The 18,625-nt window shown below is 35.4% G+C and overlaps 1 protein-coding gene across 1 annotated transcript in view; it reads left to right on the forward strand.

The window, feature by feature from the left end:
• Positions 1 to 17,516, forward strand: part of EYA4 (EYA transcriptional coactivator and phosphatase 4) — a 71,978-nt gene extending 54,462 nt beyond the window's left edge. Inside the window, 8 exon segments of the mRNA XM_032185448.1 lie at positions 1,902 to 1,991; positions 8,831 to 8,889; positions 9,006 to 9,166; positions 10,670 to 10,784; positions 12,616 to 12,737; positions 14,963 to 15,019; positions 15,022 to 15,062; positions 16,878 to 17,516. Of these exon segments, the coding sequence (XP_032041339.1) occupies positions 1,902 to 1,991; positions 8,831 to 8,889; positions 9,006 to 9,166; positions 10,670 to 10,784; positions 12,616 to 12,737; positions 14,963 to 15,019; positions 15,022 to 15,062; positions 16,878 to 16,958 (726 nt within the window). The 3' untranslated portion in view covers positions 16,959 to 17,516.
• Positions 17,517 to 18,625: the final 1,109 nt, after the last annotated feature.

Genomic DNA, 18,625 nt, shown 5'->3' on the forward strand with positions numbered 1-18,625 from the left:
GAGCAAGGGTCAAAATATGTCTATGTTTCAGATTTTACCATTAGTTTTCTAAGTGCTTCAGGGCAGAAGCCATCTTTTAATCTGTCTTTGTGAAGCCCTAGAGTAGCAGATGTATGATCCTGATTGGGAAGCCTTTGATCCTAATACTAATGAATGATCATTTCAGGTTTTGAATGGGATGGTGTTTTTTTGGTTTTGTTTTGTTTTGTTTTCTTCTTCTTCTTCTTTTTTCTTTTTCTTTTTTCCAGATGGGAACATACTGGTAAACTTTTAGACTTGTAATATCAAGGTATTTAAAAAAAAAAAAAAAAGATTTCTAAAAACTCACAAGTGTCAATCACTTTAAATTATGAAATTTAGATTTTTGTTCTTGTTTTAATGAGAAGAGTATCATAACCACTTTTGAAAAATATTGTAGTATCTTAAGTGTAAAATGTTAGCTGAACCTCACAAGCTCAGGCAGATGATTAAGGCAGTGGAATAACTAGTTACCAGCTGTCAGGTAGTCATCAGAAACTGTCCATGTGTGCTCTTATCCTTAAAGAAACGTAAGATGATGTAATTTTTCTCAACGTCTTTCCTAGCAAGCCTAGCAAAATCAAATTAAACGCCTCACATTTGCTGCACAATAAAGGCTCTTAGACAAACGTTTCAAAACAGGAAATTTATTGTATCTTGCTGAGGTAGCATGATTTGATAAAATGAAAGCTGACCTACAAACAAACAGAAACATTTTGAATGAATCCCATCCAGGGACAGGAATCCTGTTTTTCAAAATAAGTGAAGAGATTATCTGTAACAAAATCAAATTTGCATATGCTTTCACATTACTGTAGAGTACCTAAAGAATTGTGCCATAGATTGTAAACATGCTTAAGAATACTTAGAAGAATGCTTGCAGGAACTTCGTAGAATACCTGCAATAAAACCATACATGAGATCCTGGGAATTCTCCTGTCTGCACAGGAGAACAGTACATATTTAGACTGGAAAGGACAAAGCACAGTGAGGATGCATATTGGAGCAGCAGAGTTTAGGGAAGAACTTATATAGACATAAGCAGAGGTAAGGCAGTGACAATTTATTTATTTGAAACTCAGTCTGGGGAAATGGACAAGGGTTCAGACTGCCTTTTGTACTTTTTTAAAACAGAAACATTAGAAATTGAAAAGGCCACATAAACCATACCTTCCTATGGTTATGATAATCCTATGCCTTCCTATGGGTAGGATAATCAGTTACAAAGAAATCATTGGTAGAGGTAAAATACCTTTCCTAATCCTGTTTATCATGGCTTTGTTGAGGACTTCTATGTATCCAAAAATTGTGAAGATAAGCTAAGAGGCCAGAAGAATTGTGTGGTGGACTGGGTATCACATGGAATAATTTTGTTCCAGCCTCTGCCACTAACAGTACATGGGCTCAGAAAAATCAGTTACAGCTTCTTGATTCTTTTTTCTTCTGCCCACAAATTGACAATCAAGATACTTACATATTTTTATAAAAGACTCAGGGATGAAAAATATAGTATATTTTTTATTTTAATAAATATATATTTTCTCTTTGGTATATTTAGTGGAAAGTACCCTGCCTGTTTACAGCCTTATTTATGCAGGTTTACACAGGGCCACCAGATTGTTCCTTTTGCCATAGTTTAGCCAGGTTACAAAAGTCTCAGCTTTCAAAAAAGATGATTCAACATACCCAGTTCCCCGAATGTTTTCACACAGGTTCAGCAAACTCTTCTTGTAGTGTTATACTAAAATAGCTTAATACTGAAAGGATTTTAGAGAAATTTGTTGCAGTGTTATTTTTCAAAATACTTTGTATATAACATTTTTTAAAGTCATGATGTAACTTAAAGGTATTTAAGTAGCTAACCTTGATTTCTGTTTTTTAAGGATCCACCAATGGCAGTGACTCTTGGACTACGAATGGAAGAAATGATTTTTAATCTTGCTGATACACACTTATTTTTTAATGATTTAGAGGTAAGAATCAAAGGAATATAAATGCTGTTATATCTGGGGTTTTGACACAGTGGTTTTGCTGTGCATTACTGTTTGTTATGTGTGATGCCATATGCCTTTCCAGACTTTGGATTTGTCATATGCTAATCAGAGAGGTGTTAGCCAGGTGGCGGTGAGTTTCTGTGGCACCAGACTCCTTCCATGAGATGTGTAATCTGCAAACTACACCTTCCTCTCCAGTAAAGATCTTTCTCCTATGGCCATCTTTTCAATGCCTATGGATTTAGATTTTTCTGCAGTGATTTCCAGGAGAGATGTAAGTGTCTCCCACTCTTTCTCCTGAAGTTCTCTACATTTGCTTTGAGGGGGTGGCATCATCTGATCTAAGAGACTGCACTATTATCTTCACACTCCTGAGTATCCTTTTGGCCACCCTTCTTGCTCAAAGATAGAATATTCTTCATTTATCTCAAAGACTGCAACATTAGTGAACTGTGACTGTGTCATCTCCAATGTTGTAGAAACTGAGGACACATCTCAATTTTCTTCTTATCATCAGTGTCCAAACCTTTCTATTAGAATATAGAAGCTTATGTGCAGGTCATCTTCTCCTCTTCTCTACCCCCTGAAGAATACTGTGAGTTTCAAGTGAAAGATTACAGACAGGAATGGCTCATTCTGGAAAATGCCAAAGTAGTCTATGGAATAAAAATTAAGGTTTATGGAATAATAAAGTCTCTATTTCCATATAAACTAACAAAGAGGCCTTTCTGAACTTAGTTAAGAAATTTCTGGATTTATTTATTCTTTTGTTAAAAAGACTAAAGAACTTGTAAGCATTGAAAAGAACAGTTATTTATAAATTTTGTGAATCTAAAGATTCAAAACACCATTTATACATCTGATTCAATTCCATACTTTTTTGGTTACCTTCCCAGTAATTTAATTTATAACCCTGTATTCCTTTCAGAGACTTTGAGTAAACCATGATCAATAACACAACTACTTCTTTGTTTGGGTTCTTCACTGTCCCATGCACTTGGGAGACACTCATCACCAGATTTCTGGAAGCATTACAGATAGAAGTTTGGTCAATCCAGACACTGTCTCTGCATATCAAATCCTGTTGGGTATCAAATCCTGTACTATCTAGCTTGTAGATTTTTTTCATCTTTTACTTATTTATTTCCCTTCCAGATAAAAGGGGAAAATCTGGAGAGAAGTTCCCATGCAAAATTTTAGATCTGGCAGGCTTTCAAATATCCAGAATGTAGTGTGTCACATCCTGACAATGTGGAGCCTCCTAGTTGCCCACGTTTTCTTCCTGAGGTAACCAGGAGACCACACGTTTTGTCACAACATACCCAGGGTGTGCCACTTGGCATCTGGTCAGAAAAGGGAGAGGCTTGTTCCTGGGGAGCAACCACTGGGGATCACTTGCCTGTGGGAAGCACGCAGACGGACAGCCAAAGGGACAACTGCCTGGGGAGTGGACCCATCGGCAGTGCTTCACAGACATTTCATTTCTCTCCAGAAGTCTTTATCTGCTAAAGTGGAATGTGGCAGCCTTACAGCTGTGTTTATTTATCTCTTTATTTATTTTGTGGAACAGACAGTGGATGAAAAACAGCTCTTAAATTGAACTGCAGACTTTTCAGACCTTCCCCTCACCTAAATCAGTTGTTGTCTTAGTCACAGTGGATCCCTGATTTCCCTCTGTGTACAGATATTTCTCCACTAACAGCAAGTGGAAGACTTTGAGGTTTTGTGTAAAATGCTAGAGAAAGGTCTTTGGTGAATGAATACAAAAAAAAAAAAAAAAAAAAAAAGAGAGAGAGAGAGATTTTTTCATTCACTGGGCTGTTGGTTTTTCTAGCGTGCACTTTTGTTCCTTTGTCAGCTGTGGGCAGTGGGAAAAGCACCATGCTGAAGCCCTTGTCGTGCCCTGCAGACCTTACTTGTTCTCAGCTCTTTTCATGTCAAGAAACTAGGATCTACTTCACCCTATACCTGCACTGTATTTCCTCTTTCCAGCAGCAGAAACATAAGACAGTAAAACCCTGGATATGCCTTCACCAGTCGGTGTTTTATTGCAGTCTAAGTGAGTCATCACTTGACAATGCAAGTGCATTCAGTGAAGGTTCTCTTTCTAGTGCCCTGTACCAGGGATAGATTCCAAATCAATTTTTCAAAGCATTGCTTAAATTTCTTTTTAGCAGACCTTTGCCCTTGCATGTTCAGATTTCATGTGACACCCAATGAACTTTAAGCCTTTCAGTAGCATGTGCCCAGATTTCTTCAAGCTTGTGCTGCATTCAAGAGGAAGAGTTCAGCAAAATGGATCTTTGACCTCTTTATATACTTTATTCTTGGTTATGGCCATTGAAGCTTCATTCCATTCTTTATTTATTTTATTTGTAGATCTCCAATTCAGCTTTCATAGGTGACTTTCAAATCTGAGTCATCATCTTTTGTATATTCTTCATAGAATGGTTTTAATATCCTGTGTAAAAATTCATACACCAGTTCATTCCAGAGCTTGAACATTACCCTGATAGTTTTCAGTTTTAGATAAATCAAGAAAATGTCCTTGGGGATGCTCTTTTAAAATTTCATGATCAGTTTGATTTGTTAGATTTGATTGCATTTCTATATGCAATTAGGTCTTTTCTAGCTTGGAATTCAGCTTTGTTTCAGAACTATTATAAGATTACCAAAATTCCAAGCTTTGTACTTTGAAGCATGGCATCTTGTGCCGAAGTACATAGATGCATCCTTTAATACGCAGATGATTAGCTCTGTCTGTTTAAACATGTTTGCAGAGCACATGCCCATTTCTAAGCACTAAATATTACAGTGGATCTACACGATGACCAAGTGATGAATCCTGAGAATTCCCCAGTTGCCCAGTTCTCTTTCTCTCTCTGCTTTCCTTCCTCCACCCTTCCACAGGAGGAGGGAGGTAGGCTATGATCTTGGTGATGATCTGCTGATAGTCATTGTCATCAAGACATGAGACCTTCAGTTCTCACTGGATATATGTTTTTCTTTTTTTTTTTTTTCAGTAGACAGATTATTGAGATTACTTATACTTTCTTCATCTCTCTTTTCTAGTGCTGAGCCATTAGGTCTCATACCTTCTGCCTTGCTTTCGTTTACATCCCACAATAAACCATGTCTCTGGATATGGCAATTGTAATGTACTAGTGAATTTATATTCCTTTGGATTCCTTTATATTTCAGTCACAGCATCTTCTAGGCTCCCCTTTTTTATCTTTCTGTCTAGGTTACAAGCACTGCATACCAGGGTTTAGTAATAACAACCAAGTTATTGGAAGTTATCACATACAAAAATAAAGTTTTCCTTCCTTTATGCAAATCTGTCTCACTACAATGACTGCTGATGCAGAAATTCCAATCTGTTGAGACATTCCCCACTGACCCAGTAACCCATGTCCTAATCAGCCAAGCTGCAGTTTTATTTCAGGCTAGGCTGTTCTCCAGCTATTTCATTCTCAGTGTATAAATTTTAGTTAGTTTGAGAAGTATCACTTGGGAGGGCAGTTGGTATTTTGCCATGAAAATAGGAGTCTGGTGCTCTAGAAAGTTCATGTGCCTAAACAATGTTTAGAGCTGGGACTAAGATCAGTAACAATAGCCAGAGTAAAGCATTCTGTTCTCAACCAGGTAAGGAATAGAAGGAATTTTTTGTTCTTATCTCAGTATTAATTTTAAGGCAGCTTTTAGAAATGTTGATAAAACATGCTATGCACACCCACAAAACAGTTTCTACAGTTTGCAAGCATGAATTTGGACATGAATCTTCCAACTCTATCATCAATGTAAGAAAAGTATATTTATTTCAAACAAACTGAATTACATTTCCATTTATATCATAATCGTATCATATTCTAAGGAAGGTTTTGTTTTGTTTTGTTCTGTTTTCTCATGAGAAATGGAAATGAGGGAGAAAAAATAGATATAAATAAGTCCTAAAACTTGGGAAGCAGGTCAAACTGTTTTTAACAGAAAATGAAGCAAATACATAAAAAGGGAGATTTCTGTATAATCTGAGAAAGCATAGTGTTGAATATTTTAAGGGTGATTTGTTGATTCTGCACTCTCAAATTTCAGTCTCTAAAACTTGCTGCAAAGAATTGACTGCTCTCAGATATAATTTAAATTGGTACTGCCTCAAGCAAAAGCCTGTTATTATACCTAGATTCCTATCCTGTACACTCAGTATTATGACATATATTTTTCTTTCTTAGTTTTGACTTTGCACTGACTTGTGACTTGAGTATAGGCAATACTGTAGCTGCTGTGAAAAGCATTTCACTTTAACATTGACAGAGATCTTTCCTTCCCTCCTCCCCTCAACTATTTGGTCTCTTTTACAAGCAATTCAGATTTAGTGTTGTGCCACCAGCTGATGAGAATTACCTCCAGTCTGCTTAAACTGCCTGCTTTTTCTTTTTCTTTTTCTTTTTCTTTTTCTTTTTCTTTTTCTTTTTCTTTTTCTTTTTCTTTTTCTTTTTCTTTTTCTTTTTCCTTTTCTTTTTCTTTTTATTTCTTTTTCCTTTTCCTTTTCCTTTTCCTCTTTCTTTTTTTTTTTTCTTCTTCTTTTTTTTTTCTTTTTTTTCACCCCAAGTAAAATGTAATCATTTTACTTGAAGTTGATGAAGTAAACAGGACAAAATAAAATGATGCGAAAAGTGGGGGACACATGAGTTTACTGTTGGTCAGCAAATGAGTATTGCCATATTGCTTAGGAGGTGAGCAATAGATCTTAGGGGAGAAGAGAAAGGGGAAAAAGGAGGAAGGTACAGGATGTTGTTGATTTGTATCCTTTCATATGGCTGAAAACTTAGCAACTTTATTTCAGGAACAAGAGGCAAACAATCATGTTTCCCTCTTCTTCTGTTGCTGAAGCCAATGAAAAAAATTGTTAGATAAAAAAGTAAAAGTGAACAGCTGAGCCTTTGCCACCCACTCATATTAAACTTAATTAAATTGTCAGTGGAACAGTTATCTGTAATTTTCAAGGCTGGAACGATATAGCTGAACAGCTTAACAAAACCCAAACAGCACAGGAAGTCCTTCTTATCCATGAAGACTTCTGTGTACTCTCCATTTAATTAGTACATGTTCAAATCCACAGGACCATTTTTTAAACTTCTAGAACTATCTCATGCTATGACCAGTTCCAGTGTAATCAGTCAAGGTGATTAGGAAACCAGATGCTCCTCAGATATTGCAAAATATCAAGGTAGAATTTTTTCCCAGTGGGACCTTTCATCTGATTTTTGAGCTTCTTTTCTACACTGGGTGGAGTCCAGTTGCTTTTTTTTTTTTTTTTATCTTGAGTATAAATAATAAATTAGGGTAAAGGAATGAATCTTTTATTTCAGCTGTCACTTCCCTTTTTCTTTCTCTTTTCATCTGCTATTTACATCCAAAAGCACCTTCTTTAAAATATTCTAAAGCTCAAGCTAATCTTCTTAGTCAAACCAAAAACTTCTATTTCTCCAGTGGGGAGAAGAATGATTCATTTCTCTTCCTTGAACGCAGGTCTTTCATGCTTTTCTTAATGTGTTAAGCTGAGCTCAATTTGGCCATTCATTCTTTTAGACTTGGTACATACTTTTTAATTATGATTGCTTGTATTAAAATGAAGTGTTATGTGTTTATTTTATACACAAATTGCTATTTTTTTTTAACTTCATGTGGATAAAAGTCTACTGATGTTTTCATTCAGTGAAAAGCAAACAAAGTTTTGGACAGAAATGGTAGTTGCTTGTGAGAAATATTGTTTGAAGTAGATGACTCAAATGACTATTTGAAGCATTAAACTGTTCATTTTGAAAGTGCAGCTTCGTTTTGTCTTATGGTGAGACTAAATTGGAAAACACTAGCTGAGGAGTTATTTGTATTTAAATATATCCTTGAACTTTTTCATAAAAAAAATAGGATTATGTTAATAACAGCTATTTTAAATGTTTTTTTTTTTTTTTTTTTTTAAATCACTTCCATACAGTAATGTAAAGTCTCTGAATACTGAATTTCCAGTGTGTCTTTGGGGTAGGTTATTGCTGCTAGCAACTACAGAAATTAGTAATACGATCCCTGCTTGTATTTACTGTTGCATGGTGGCTTGAGTTTTTTATTTATTTGTGCTTCTCCTGCATTTTCCTATCTTTCTCCTGTAACTTTTGTGCAGAAAATGATATTTAATAGCTACCCAATCAGAAACACAGACTGGGGGGGGGGGGGGGGGGGGTGTGGCGATCAGGTTTTCAATGTACCTCAGTTCTCGGGAATTACTTCCATCCCTTTTTAAACCAGGAAATAGTCAAGTTCTCCAGGACCACTTGATTATCTGCAATTTCCCAGCCACAATCATTTGGATAAATCAAGACAAGAATCTGATAAGCATCCAAACTCCGAGACACTCAACACAAATAACATGCCTTTTAAGGTTCATCATCACTAACTTTTAGGGAGCAGGGGAATAAGCTTACAGTGATTTTGGACTGTTGGTGTGCTACAGAGACTACAGGAGTGAATTGTAATTGTCCTTTTTTCAATTTAAATATATTTTTATGGAAAGTCACACTAAAATTACAGAGCACTTTTCTAAAGGCCTGTTTTAACTGATAATTTATACAGCATAGGAATTAAAGGTTGTATTGTTTTAAGGAAATTGATGGTGGCAAAAAGCTGTAAGTGTGCATACACTGCCATCTTCAGGTTTAGTTAGTGGCCTGCAACCATCATTTCTTCATCTGTATTGAGCATATGGTGAACACATTCTCCTTTAAAATAATTTATCATTTGATGTTTTTTTTTTTTTTCAATAGGAATGTGATCAAGTTCACATAGATGATGTTTCTTCTGATGATAATGGACAAGACCTAAGGTAAGATAGAGCATTTACTTTTTCTTTTTTATTTTTTTTTTCTTTAAAGATTAAATACATTAAGCATTTACAGGAGTACATTGTATTTATTTTTACTGTATTTTGGGTGTTTGCAGTACCTACAGTTTTGCAACTGATGGCTTCCATGCAGCTGCAAGTAGTGCAAACCTTTGTCTGCCAACAGGTGTAAGAGGAGGGGTTGACTGGATGAGGAAGCTGGCTTTCCGTTACAGAAGAGTAAAAGAGTTGTATAATACTTACAAGAACAACATAGGAGGTGAGTTTAACTGTCACAAACAATTTAGAATGCTGGTCGGGTTCAACTTCATGGCAATGAACTTTTGCCAAATGAAAGTGCCTTGCAAACCACAGAGTGAATAGAAAATTACTTGACTGGATCTTGAGCTATTGAAAGTCCCTGACTGTACGGACAGATCCAACATTGTGCTGTTGTGCAGGAGAACCAGAGATGGATAAGCAAGGCAGGCTTCCATTTTATTTGCACAGAGGTCCCTTTTATCCTTCAGATCTAGATTAGTTGTACCTACATCCTCCTGACTTACTTTTGGTAAAGAGACACTTATTCTACATCGAACAAGTTGTTACTCTAGGAAAGAGGTTGTGTAATTTCCACAGTACAAACTACTTCTGGATAGCCTTCTTTTACATCCTACAATTTCTTGAACCAGTTGGTAACAACATACTTGCTGCTTAATTCTCTGTTCTGCACCTGATAGTCTGTTTTCTCTAGTGGATGCAAAAAAACCTCTAACATTGCCATACCACTAGTCCCTTTTGTTAACTCTATAGCATATACAGTTAATTTTGTTTACAAGAAATCCAATTTCTTTTGGGACAGGAACTCTTCTCTTACTAGTTTCATTCATGTACTCACTCATGTCAGTGCCAGCAAGCCTTTAAAAAATCATATTCTAGAGAGTCCTGTGCAACTTGCAGAGGCCTCTTCTGAGGAAGGAAAGAAGGAAATAGGTCTACCTCAAGAAGTCCTAATCAATAGGACTACCTCAAGAAGAGACTGAGATAATAGGGAATATTTCTAAAGCCACAGTTGAGTATGAAACAAGGCCAATCCAACCAGGAAGCAATCGAAGTGAACACTCTCCCATTCTATGACATAGACTTTTTCAACTCAGATGAAATTTATTTCAGAACAACCTGAAACTCAAGGGAAATCTCACCTTCAGCAAAACTAGCTTGGTGTTCTTTTACTATTGCTTGCTCTTTCTCAGAAATGGGTAGCAGTCTATTAACATGGACAGTGAATTAGTCGTTAGCTTAATGATTTTCTAAATTACCTAAATCTGGCATATTTTTCTAAATTACCTAAATCTGGCATATGTATATTTTATGTTTAGTAGTTCAGAGTCTTTAAATGCCACAGGATAAAGCAACAGGAGCAATGGGTAGTAATAGTTGGACGGCTTTTAATTGTTCTGCCTTGCCCTTCATTTATGTCATGAATGGAGTTTTTATATATTAAGAATACTTGAATCATTAATATACATAGGTTTACTAAGTTTTTCTTATAGGATCTCCTAATGCATCCAAGATTGCAAAAATCCAAGATTGGTTTGAAAAATATGTACTTTTTGGAAGTACACTTTGAACATAGTCATGTATACTGAATATATGAAAATAATAGGATGATGTTTTTTCATATTGTGGTGAAATGTAAAATTGAAACAAATAGCAAAAATATATACATTCCAACAAATACAGAATTTAATTTTATTTATTTTCTTGCTTTTTTACATAAAAGGGCTCCTGGGACCTGCTAAAAGAGATGCATGGTTGCAATTAAGAGCAGAGATTGAAGCTCTGACAGACTCCTGGCTAACAAATGCACTTAAATCATTATCAATTATCAGCACAAGGTATGTATTGAGTCTACTATTAAAAATATATATATATATATATATTTTTTTTAGCTTTGGATATGCAATGTCTATTTCTGACATTTTAGGTTACAATGCACTAGTACTTTCAAAGAACAGTATAGGTCTAACATGACTTTTGAACAGGACATAGGAAAGATTCTACGGAAATTGATTTCATTTTCTGTGACTCCAGCATTACTAGTATGAAAAGTCTTTCAAAATGTGGTATATGCTCCTGTGTACATTGAAAGAGTATTTTAGAATTGTGAGCCAGCCTTTATTATCTTGCAGGCAACATCCTCTGAACTCCAGGTTTCTGTTCTGGGCTTCAATGTTCGTGCCTATTCACAGTGGTACCTAAATACTATATAAATCCCAGAACACAAAATCATTTTCTTTCAGTTGTTCCAAATTAATCAGTATGATTAAGCATATATAAAAGTTTTCAGAAGAATGAATATCTTTGTTTGATGCTACAACTGAGATAAAGTTCTGGGTTCCCAGTCATGAGACATAAAATCAATTGTTCTTCTGAAGTAATAAAGCTGTGAGCAATGCTGCTGATTACTCATTTAATATGTATTTCAATATTAATATGTATTTCATTAGAAATTCCCCCCCCCCTTAAAAATGGTTTAAAACTATAATGTAAGAGCAATGTTAAGCCATCTTGCCTTCTGAATAAGTCTGGGAAAAAGCAATCAGCATTAAATTAAAAGAGCAAACATGAAAAGATGCTGAAAATGACTTTAAATGTAATTACTTTTGCAATAAGCTTCTCAGCCATTCTTTATTTTTTTAACAGTCTTAAGCACCTCAATAAAAAAAAAAAAGTTAAACAATTTTTTTTTAACAAAAAAATGTTGTTAAAATTGTGTACACTACCATATGTAGCTCTGCATTTCTTTCCAAATTGCTAATCTTCAGAAAAACACTGTATAGTAATGATCAGTTGAGCTTTCGAAGATGAATTTCATGAAGAGTTATCACTTGCTCGGTTAAATAATAGTCTTTTATCTTGTCTCAAAGAATTGTACAGTTATAAATCTTCAGAAGATATACCCATGAGGCAGCTAAACATTACCTACATGTTACTGACAGGAAGCTGAGATACATTAACACAGAAATAGCACCCTGTGGTCTTGCTTGGAGCTTTTGGAAGGACCGGGATCAAAAGTTACAACTAGTGGCTCTCAGCTCCATGTTCACATCACAGTCGTACTGTTTTTGTGTCTGCAATGGCCTGGCCTTCAGTTTTCTGTTGTGTAAAAGCTAACTCAGCTTCTCCATTCAACTTTTCAACCACTCCATTCAATGTTATCTTCTCTCCCTTTTCTCAGAAATACTCTTATTCTTGAAACATGAAGAAAGTGATGTCAGTGTGCAGAAATGTATACTGGCCATTTATTTTCCCTCAAGACAGGAGTAACAAATGGTATTTCTTCTTTCTCCTAACACTTCAGTTTGGCTGGTAGCTAGTGCCAAGTAATCACCAGCAGGAAAATGATGCTTTGAAGTCATTGGGACGTCTATTCTCAGAGGCAGTTAGTGATCTTATATGTCTATTTCAATGGACTCATCTTCAAGGACCTGGTTTTCATAAATCAGCATGGAATACTTCCTGCAATCATGCCAGCATAAGTCTTAAAGGATTTTGCCAAAATGTTTATGTATATTTTTCTGGAAGTGATGCTGCTGAATAGCAAAACCCTGTGAGTGAAAGTAAATGTAGAGGAATCTTGAAATATGCTCTACAGCTGGTTCACCTCATCAGCATTTGGGTAATGATTTTAAACTATTCAAATTTAAATTATTTCTCTCTTTTTAGGAGTAACTGTGTAAATGTGTTGGTAACAACAACCCAGCTTATCCCAGCACTTGCAAAAGTCTTGTTATACAGCTTAGGAGGAGCTTTTCCTATTGAAAATATTTACAGTGCAACCAAAATAGGTAAGAAAATTATTCTTTTATCTATTCTGACTACACTGCATTATCAATAATTCTTTGTCTGTATTGAAATGGATTCAAAACAACTTACTCTTACATTGTTATTTAAAACATGCATGTTTAGAGTTGTTTATGTCAGTAATAATCCAAATTCAGCTTCCTTTCGGTATTCCCAAAGGCATAAAGTTTCCAATACTGAATAAAAGCCTCAGAAACTCCTAATTCAGGTACAGAGAATATAAAACGTGCAGAAAAGAATTAAGAAAATTGTTTTGTTGTTTCAAATCTAAACACAAGGGGGTTTTGTTTGTTTGCTTGTTTGTTTGTTTGTTTTAAATAGTCTCTGCTCTGACCCTCAACTCTACTTAAGCTAGTACACAGCTTCACAAGCTTACCTGCAATCATAGTATATCACTGAGGGTAATGAAAACTGGTACCAAAAGAAGCTGGGCTGATGGATGCCACAAGGGCATGTCCTCATCCTATTGCTAGCATACAACAGAACAGGCTTGTGTACAGTTTGGAAATTCATGGCATTTGGAAATCAGATCCCAAATTGTCTTGTAGCATAAGAAAAGTTACCATTCTTGTGAGATATGACACAGCCTACAATGACGGATAATTTTGGCAGGTTTTGTGATTTACGATTTATTAATGTAAGAATGCTTAATTTCAATACCTGTGATATCTTGTCTAACAAGGAGATTGACACTTCATTTACAAAAGTATTACAATTCATCTCCTTAATGATTTTCACAAGTGAAAAAGCTTGTGAAAAGAAGTTAAAAACTAAAAATATAAAATATATTCTAGCAGTGTCAGGAAAATCAATTATCTCCATTACCTGTTAATTAGCTTTAGCTCATCCCTTGACACAGAAATGCCTTGAATCCTTTAAAAAAAGTCAAGGCACAAAGTAGCCTCAAAACAACATAACATTGAACAGCCTCTGGAATTAATGTCATCTGTCATACAGCCTGTATATGTTGGCTTCAGTTATTGAGATTGCACTCAGGTCAAAGGAAGGAGCATTATGAAATCGCACCAACATTGTGCCAAAGGGGGTAGAGAGTGAAGTATAGTCTTTGGAGGCTCTGTGGAAGGAGTCCTGCACCATGATTTCCTTCCTAACAGCAGTGTGGCTAGAGTTACATCCACATCAGGAACACGCATACTCTTTTGAGTACAAGATCTACTTTTCATCTCAGTGAACTCTGCACTATGCTGAGCACAGGAAAAAAACTGTAGTTTTTGCTTGCACATAATGAAATCTCATCCTCGTTCAACAGTTAATATGTGCAACAGTTTTTGTAATCATAACCCTCTTCCAGCTGAAAAAAAAAAAAAAAAAAAAGGCAAGAGAAGAGCACTATGAATCATAGATCTAGAACTAAGGAGCTTGTGAGAAGAAACTGAAAAGCCTGGGTATGTGAAGGGGTTTAGGGTATGTGAAGAGGACATACTAACAAAGCAGGTATGAAACTATTGCAAAGAGGAAAGAAAGAATCTTTCTCCACTCTGATGGGAGGTATGACAATAAGTGATGATTTAATTGCATGTGTAGGTTGCAAATCAAAGAGAAATTTCCTAATGGAAAAGTTAATTAAATATGGAGATTGCTTGTGGAAACAGTGAAATTATCATATCTGAACAGTTTAATTATCAATAGCATAAGCATTTAGTGATAAAACTGAAGCTTAGGAAGATGGGTAGATGACTTTGCAGTTTGTTGTTACTGGGATAGCCTGCTTGTTTTCACTATCCTCTAAAGAGCCAGATACTTCATGGAATTTCTCCCAGGAACCTGTTGTCTTATTTTATTTTCTGTGTCCATTGTTCTCCAAACACATTTTCCATTGTTCCATGATGCATTTTTGCAGATACGTTAAAATTAAAATTGTAGCTGTCCTTGAAATATTATTACTACAATAATAGGGAAACATTTAAATTCATTTATTCTTTCACTAACCTATTCATTTTCACAATGCTTCTAATTTCTTCATCTTACTTAGTGGCTTCCCTGTAACTCTTAATAGATTTAGGTTATCTGAATCAGCTTAGAATCACTAAGGGAACTAATTCCTTCTCAGCAGTCTCAGCTCTAAGTCCAAGGCTGGAAACTATAAAAAAGTAGTAGTAGTAGCAATGTCTTACCACTACAATAATCCTTTGTAGAGTGTCATGATAACTTGCTTGATAACTTGAACAAGTAGTGCATTGTTTTTCAGGCAAAGAGAGCTGTTTTGAGCGTATAGTGTCCAGATTTGGCACTAACATAACTTATGTTGGATTGGAGATGGCCGAGATGAGGAGCATGCAGCTAATCAGGTAACTTCACTCTGAACTCTTATCTCATTTATCTTCCAGGAAAAGAAAGTTGCTTTGAACGAATAATGCAAAGGTTTGGCAGAAAAGTAGTGTATGTTGTAATTGGGGATGGTGTAGAAGAAGAACAGGCAGCAAAAAAGGTAACCTGTCTCCTGAAATGTTGGTGTGATACATAGCTACTAATGCAAGCCTTTCTGTTTGCATTTCTGTCAGTGTTGCACAATGGGCAGAATGACAAATAATTTCAGTCTACAGGTGCAAGGCAACAAGAGCATGATGAGATCAGCACTTATAGTAAAATGACCCATTTGGATTCTAGCATTTGCTTCATTTCAGTTTGGAATGAAAAAAATGCAAAATTATTTAAAAACAGACCGCCCCCAAAAAATGATTGGGTCAAAAATGTCTGACTATTTCAAGCAAATTACAGATAAAAAGAAGACAGCAGGGGTTTGACATGAAGGTTGGGTGCTTATTTTCACTGTTTTAAAGCAGTGAAAACAGATGGTTTCAAGAGAAATGTTACAGAGAATGTGGAAACCATTAAAAGAATTGTGAAGATTTTTTGTTAACATTAACAAAAGTATGTAGTTAGCTGAGAAAATATGATGAATTAATAGTTTTTAGAAGCAAACATTAATAGTTTGCTTCATTTGCATCAAGAAAGACACATCTGTAAAGGAAAAAGAAAACAGCATACTGATTGTGCACACAAATCTGTGTTTCATAAAATTATAAAAAAAAATTAAATCTGGAAGGATTGTTTCCTCATCTTACAAGCAAAGTCTAATCTTCACCAGATAAGTTTTCATGTTCAAAAAGATGAAAATGGTAATAATTTGAACTGTATTTCATAGTATGGGCCCTGAAAATGTTCAGAAAAGTGAAAATTTTTGCCTCAGGACATCCTGCACAGGGCAGTTTACATAAATATCTTTGTCCTAGCAGCAGTAAAATTAAGCGTATTTTTAGTAGTAAAGTTTTTACAATGTAATTAGAATTAAAAGAAAATGAAAATATTTTGAAATGCTCATTCCAAATGGTTCCCTTGATATAGTTACAGTACTGGTGATGGGTCTTTCATAGTTTGTGCTAAACTAAGTGGTTGGATTGTGTACTTTCCAGTTTTGGCATGCTTTTTTTCTTAGTGTTGGCTGTATTGCATGAATAGATACAGAATTCAGAGGGACGGATGCCCATTACAAATAGATCTGAACAGAACTTGAACTGAACAGAACTGAACAGAACTTGAAAGTATAATTTTTATTGTAGCCTGAAAAATTGCTGAAAGAATAGTGCATATACCTGCACTATACACTGATGCTTTTGTAACACACTATCTTCTTTTAGAAACTGAAATATGCTATTTTCCCCCCCCCCCTTTTTTTTTCTCCTATAAGGATAAAACTGTAATTTAACTCTGTTTTAAAGTGTTGTGTGTGAACCCTCATTTAATGAAAGTCCCTATAACTTCATCAGATGAGCTTGCAAAGTATAACAAGTGGAGCAGAAACCGTTAATGCTCCTTTGTATGGGTTTCCATGATAAAATATAGCAAATAGCCCTTCATAACTAATGGGCTCTTTCCAAGACACTATTAGAAAGACTGTCTAATTATTTACTTCCAGTTGAACTATTAACATCAGATCTATTTTGGCCTGATTTTTGTTCAGTACCTTACTAGCAAAAAATCAATCCTAAAACACAGTGGTGTAAAATCCATGGTGGTAATCTGACTAGACTTGTTATCAGACAACCACCCTCTGTCATAGCATTCATTGTTCCTGACCTTTTTCCCCCCTCTGATAAACACAGCACAACATGCCTTTCTGGAGGATATCCAGTCATTCGGACCTCTTGGCTCTCCATCAAGCACTGGAACTAGAGTATTTGTAACTGTGTTCTAAAGTTGGCGATCCTTTTTATATATATATATATTTCAAGTACACTGAAATTTATGTGTGATTCAGTGCCTCTGGCTTTACACATATGAATTGTCTTAAGAAGGGAAGAAATATTTGGAATTAAAAATTCCAAATTGAAGAATTCAGATTGCTGAATGGAGTTAAAACATTAGTGCTACGTAAGGAAGCTCTATGGTCTTATATATGCAACGTTTTTAAATGAATTAAAACTGTGGAGGTTGCTGGTACACACCAAATGAGCCCTGACAGGAGTGAACAAAGGACTCAAACTGGCAAAGCACCAACACGCGTTTTCCAACCGACAAGGTGGTGTTCAACAACATTCCTCAAAATGGGATATATTCTCAGCACTGAGGTTTGAACCAGACTTTAGCCTACCTAACCCAGAAAATCTGAATTGGAATGCACTCAGACTGTATAATGACAATCCTGTCTAGACCTGTAATTTGTGTAAATTATTGATGAAAATAATTTACTGTGACTTTATTAGCAGCTGATTTTGGAAGTGGATGCAATTTTTCTTTCTTTTTTGGGGGGACAGGGGAGGGAGAGGGTTATATAATATTGTCTCTTTTATAAGTTTGGCAAACAGAATGTGCATAATGATGTGTTGTGCCTTAAAGAAAAGACTGTGTTTGTGTGTTATAATGTAATTTTGGTTAAAAACTATGTAGATAAACAAAAAAACAAAACAACAAAAAAAAAGATTTTGTGATAATTTTTGACATGACCAAATTTGAAATTCAAAAGAAATCAAAGAGCAGGGCTGCACCAAAGCATTTTTGTTGCAGTAAGAAAAAAAAAATAAAGGAAAGTTTGTGTTTTTATTTGGATTCTCAGTAATTCCATTGATTGTTTGAGGAAAGTTAAGAGTATGTTGGGAGGTTGATATTGGGGACCGCTACCTTGAAAGCTAAAAAAAAAAAAAAGTGTTTAACACCTTCAGCATCAGTTCTTGAGTCTCTGATGAGAGCGCTAAGAGCCATATTCGTGAATTACCTTAGTCTGCTGAAAGCCATACAGTGAGTACATCTGCTGTGTATGAAAGAACAAATTCCCACCCAGCAGAAAAAGGTACCTAGAGATCACTGTGGCATTACCAGAGCGTGAAATGCGGTATTTAAGCACAGATAAGGGTATAAAACACGAGTTCTTTAGAAAGAAAAAAAAATCCCAAAGAATCTCTTACCAGTCAGATGCATAAATTATTCTACATTTAGCATATTCAGGATCAACACAGGCTGCTGGAATTGCTGGCATTATGACATTGACCCTTTCAGGAGCACAGTCTAGCTTGGTAAATATAACAGCATTTTGGTGGCTTTTCCATTGTGTTCCACGTAAATTTGTCTTCTGTCTTGGGTCAACATGATTTCTTCACCTATTTTTGATTACACAAGAGTAATTCTGTGATTCTGTGATTACACAGAAGCAACCCTAAGAGTCTTTGAATCCAGAAATTTCAATAGCATGTCAGATATATGAACAGCAGATAAGGAAGGGATTTTTAATGAAGAATATTGAGAAATATATTACCGTTAATTTTATTCATTTCTATTAATAATTATGGTCCACATGGTGATAATTACCTTGCAAGTTGTGAACATGCTGCCTTTCAGCTTTGGAAAATGAGCAAGC

This window comes from Aythya fuligula, chromosome 3 (genome assembly GCF_009819795.1).
Source record: "Aythya fuligula isolate bAytFul2 chromosome 3, bAytFul2.pri, whole genome shotgun sequence".
NCBI lineage: Eukaryota > Metazoa > Chordata > Aves > Anseriformes > Anatidae > Aythya > Aythya fuligula.